The 4,290-nt window shown below is 53.5% G+C and overlaps 1 protein-coding gene across 1 annotated transcript in view; it reads left to right on the top strand.

Moving 5' to 3' along the window:
* The window catches only part of CRLF2 (cytokine receptor like factor 2), a 28,257-nt gene extending 24,386 nt beyond the window's left edge, over nt 1-3,871 (top strand). Inside the window, exons 7-8 of the mRNA XM_025373340.1 lie at nt 1,652-1,736; nt 3,295-3,871. Coding sequence (XP_025229125.1) covers nt 1,652-1,736; nt 3,295-3,561 — 352 coding nt within the window. The 3' untranslated portion in view covers nt 3,562-3,871. The remainder of the gene's footprint in view (nt 1-1,651; nt 1,737-3,294) is intronic.
* Nucleotides 3,872-4,290: the final 419 nt, after the last annotated feature.

Below are 4,290 nucleotides of genomic sequence, written 5' to 3'. Positions count from 1 at the left end.
CAGGCGCCCGCCACCTCGCCCGGCTAGTTTTTTGTATTTTTTTTTAGTAGAGACGGGGTTTCACCGTGTTAGCCAGGATGGTCTCGATCTCCTGACCTCATGATCCGCCCGTCTTGGCCTCCCAAAGTGCTGGGATTACAGGCTTGAGCCACCGCGCCCGGCCAACAATATTCTTTCACACCCCAGAGAGAGCTTTTCAAAAATGTGGAGGGTGAGTCATTTTCTTATTTATTTATGTGTGTGTTTATTGTGAGACGGAGTCTCGCTCTGTCGCCCAGGCTGGAGTGCAGTGGCGCGATCTCGGCTCACTGCAACCTCCGCCTCCCGGGTTCAAGCCATTCTCCTGCCTCAGCCTCCTGAACAGCTGGGACTAAAGGTGTGCACCACCACGCCTGGCTAATTTTTGTATTATTAGTAGAGACGGGGTTTCACCATGTTGGCCAGGCTGGTCTTGAACCCGTGACCTCAGGTGATCCATCCACCTCGGCCTCCCAAAGTGCTGGGATGACAGGCGGGAGCCACCGTGCCCGGCCAACCTCCTCTTCTTATAAAGACTTCAGCCCTGTTGAAACAGACCCTCCCTAGTGACCTCATTTTACCATCATCACCTTGTTAGAGACCCCCTCCCCCATTTCCAAATATAGTTTCATTGTGAGGTTGAGGATTAGAATTTCAACATAGGAATTTTCAAGAGTGACGGTCTCATTTCAGCCCATCTCATCAACAAGATGCAAATAACCACGTATTTAATGCAAATCCGTTGTGTGCACAGGACGTGGCTCACGGTCCATCACGCCTTATTCCTGGTGGGAACTTTTATATTTTTAAGACAGAGTCTCGCTCTGTCACCCAGGCTGGAGTGCAATGGTATGATCTTGACTCACTGCAACCTTCGCCTCCCAGGTGCAAGCGATTCTCCCGCCTCAGCCTCCTGAGGAGCAGGGATTACAGGCGTCCGCCCCCACACTCGGTTAATTTTTGTATTTTTTGTATTTTTTTTTTTTTTTAAGACAGAGTCTCGCTCTGTCACCCAGGCTGGAGTGCAGTGGCGCAATCTCAGCTCACTGCAACCTCCACCTCCCAGCTTCAAGCGATTCTCCCGCCTCAGGCTCCTGAGTAGCTGGGATGACAGGCGTCCGCCACCTCACCCAGTTAATTTTTGTATTTTTATTTATTTTTTTAAAGACAGAGCCTCACTGTGTTACCCAGGCTGGAGTGCAGTGGCGCGATCTCGGCTCACTGCAACCTCCGCCTCCTGGGTTGACGCCATTCTCCTGCCTCAGCCTCTCGAGTAGCTGGGACTACAGGTGCCCTGGGTAATTGTTTTCTTGTATTTTCACTAGAGACGGGGTTTCACCATGTTGGTCAGGCTGGTCTCGATCTCTTGACCTCAGGTGATCCGCCCGCCTCGGCCTCCCAAAGTGCTGGGATGACAGGCGTGAGCCACCACGCCCGGCCTCCTGGTGGGAACTTTGTGAGGACCCCAGAGGCAGGGTCCCTGGGGAGGGTGAGGAGACACATGTATCCACGCGGAAGGCCCTGCCCTGCCGTTCTTGGTGTCTCCCCGGGGTCCATACCCTGCACGTGCTTCTTCCCAGCCCTGCTTGGGGGACGGTGGCTGACCTGACCACATTCTCCGTCTCTATTTCAGAGTGAAGAATTTTCTCATGCCCAGCGTGCCAGACCCGAAATCCACCTTCCCTGGGCTCTTTGAGATACACCAAGGGAACTTCCAGGTATCCGCCCTCTCCTTGTGTCTTCTCTCCTCCCCACCAAGCAGGTGCACCGTGCCCACACTCATATCTCCCTGAGCGACCCTTTTAGAGAACGATATTTAGGGCTGGGTGTGGTGACTCACGTCTGTCATCCCAGCACTTTGGGAGGCCGAGGCAGGTGGATCACCTGAGGTCAGGAGTTCGAGACCAGCCTGGCCAACGTGGTAAAACCCCGTCTCTACTAAAAATACAAGAATTAGCCGGGCGTGGTGGCAGGTGCCTGTCATCCCAGCTACTCTGGAGGCTGAGGCAGGAGAATCGCTTGAACCGTGGAGGCAGAGGTTGCAGTGAGCTGAGATTGTGCCATTGCACTCCAGCGTGGGGGACAGAGCCAGACTCTGTCAAGAAAAAAAAAAAAAAAAAGGAAGGAAGGAAGGGAAGGAGGGAGGGAGGGAGGGAGGAAAGGGGGAGAGAGGAAGGAAGGAAGAAAGGAAGAAAGAGAGAAAGAGAGAAAGAAAGAAAGAAAGACAGAGAAAGAAGGAAAGAAGGAAGGAAAAGGAGAAGAAGGAAAGAAAGAAAAGAAAAAGGAAGAGAGAAAGAAAAAAAAAGAAAGGAAAGAGGAAATAAAAGGGGTGTGATCTCCGCTCACTGCAACCTCTGCCTCCCGGGGTCAAGCGATTCTCATGCCCCAGCCTCCTGGGTAGCTGGGATTACAGGCACCTGCCACCACACCCGGCTCATTTTTGTATTTTTAGTAGAGACGGGCTTTCACCATGTTGTCCAGGCTGGTCTCAAACTCAAGTCCACCCACCTCGGCCTCCCACAGTGCCGGGATGACAGGCATGAGCCACCGTGCCCGGCCTGTGTGTTGATTTTAATGCTGCTTGGTTGTGTCTGAATTTCAAAGGGAACACGGTAGAAGGAAGCATGTCCAACTCTGACTTCCCGTGATGTCTCAAACTAGGTTTTAAGATAACTTTGGAATCACCTTGACCGAGTGGAGAGTCCGTCAGCCTGTTGGAGGGCTTAGAATTTTATTTTTGGGGGCCGGGCGTGGTGGCTCATGCCTTTGATTCCAGCACTTTGGGAGGCCGAGGCGGGTGGATCACCTGAGGTTGGGAGTTTGAGACCAGCCTGACCAACACGGAGAAACCCCGTCTGTACCAAAAATACAAAATTAGCCGCGTGCGGTGGTGAACACCTGCAATCCCAGCTACTCAGGAGGCCGAGGCAGGAGAATGGATTAGAACCGGGGAGGCGGAGGTGGCGGTGAGCCGAGATCACGCCATTGCACTCCAGCCTGGGCAACAAGAGTGAAATTCTGTCTCCAAAAAAAACAAAAAAAGAATTTTATTTTTGGTTTAGAAGGGTATCCGTTTCAGAGCCCCCGCATGCCCCCGACAAGAGCTTTGGAGGGGACTTAGACCTCTCAGAGGAGAGAGCTTTTCTGTTCCATTGGGAACGGCGTGGTTTCCGTGGGAGGCTGCCCGGTTCTGGGGACGTCTGTGGTGGGTACCGTGTGGACACTGTCTGTGGTAAGTCTGTTGTGTTTGAGCTATAGAACGTTTCCTCCTGATAGGAGTGGATCACAGACACCCAGAACGTGGCCCACCTCCACAAGATAGCAGGTGCAGAGCCAGAAGGTGGCCCTGAGGAGTCCCTGGTGGTCCAGTTGGCCAAGACGGAAGCCGAGTCACCCAGGACGCTGGACCCACAGACCGAGGACAAACAGGCCTCTGGGGGAACCCTCCTGCTTCCCCACCAGCCGCCCCTGCAAGGCGGTGATGTGGTCACTCTTGGGGGCTTTACCTTTGTGATGAATGACAGCTCGTATGTGGCGTTATGATGGACAGACAACTGTCAAAGCCAACGTCAGGATCCACGTTGACGTTTAAAGACTGAGGGGAGTGTCCCGGGGACTCCACACCACCATGGACGGGATGGTCCCCTCCAGTGATGGTAGAGCTAGGAGCCTCTGAAGACCCAGCCTCACCGCCTAATGAAGATGCTCTTACACTCAGTTTCCCCCACGTGGGTCTCTCTGTTCAAAGGCTTGATGGCGGATGGGAGCCAATTACTGGAGGAGACGGTCTCCCAGTTCCCTTTTGTGCCTGAACGTTGTGACATAAACCCCAAGGCAGGACGTCCAAAATGCTCTAAGACCATCTTCCGCACTCTGTGAGCCCCCAGTTCCGTCCGTGTTCCATTTCCATAGGACTGGATTCTCTGAGAAATTTTCGTTTGTTTGTTTGGAGACAGAGTCTCACTCTGTTGCCCAGGCTGGAGTGCAGTGGCACGATCTCGGCTCTCTGCAACCTCTGCCCCCCGAGTTCAAGGGATTCTCCCGCCTCAGCCTCCTGGGTACCTGGGATTACAGGTGCCCACCACCAGGCTCGGCTAATTTTTGTATTTTTTAGTAGAGACGGGGTTTCACCACGTTGGCCGGGCTGGTCTCGAACTCCTGACCTCAGGCGATCCACCCACCTTGAACTCCCAGAGTGCTGGGATGACAGGCGTGAGCCACCACCTCCCTTCAAGTAATACTTCTGCTTTAGCCTCCTGAGTAGGTGGGATT

The sequence above is a fragment of the Theropithecus gelada genome, chromosome X (genome assembly GCF_003255815.1).
Source record: "Theropithecus gelada isolate Dixy chromosome X, Tgel_1.0, whole genome shotgun sequence".
NCBI lineage: Eukaryota > Metazoa > Chordata > Mammalia > Primates > Cercopithecidae > Theropithecus > Theropithecus gelada.
The sequence above is the reverse complement of the archived record's forward strand: the minus strand, read 5'-3'. Positions and strand labels throughout refer to the sequence as shown.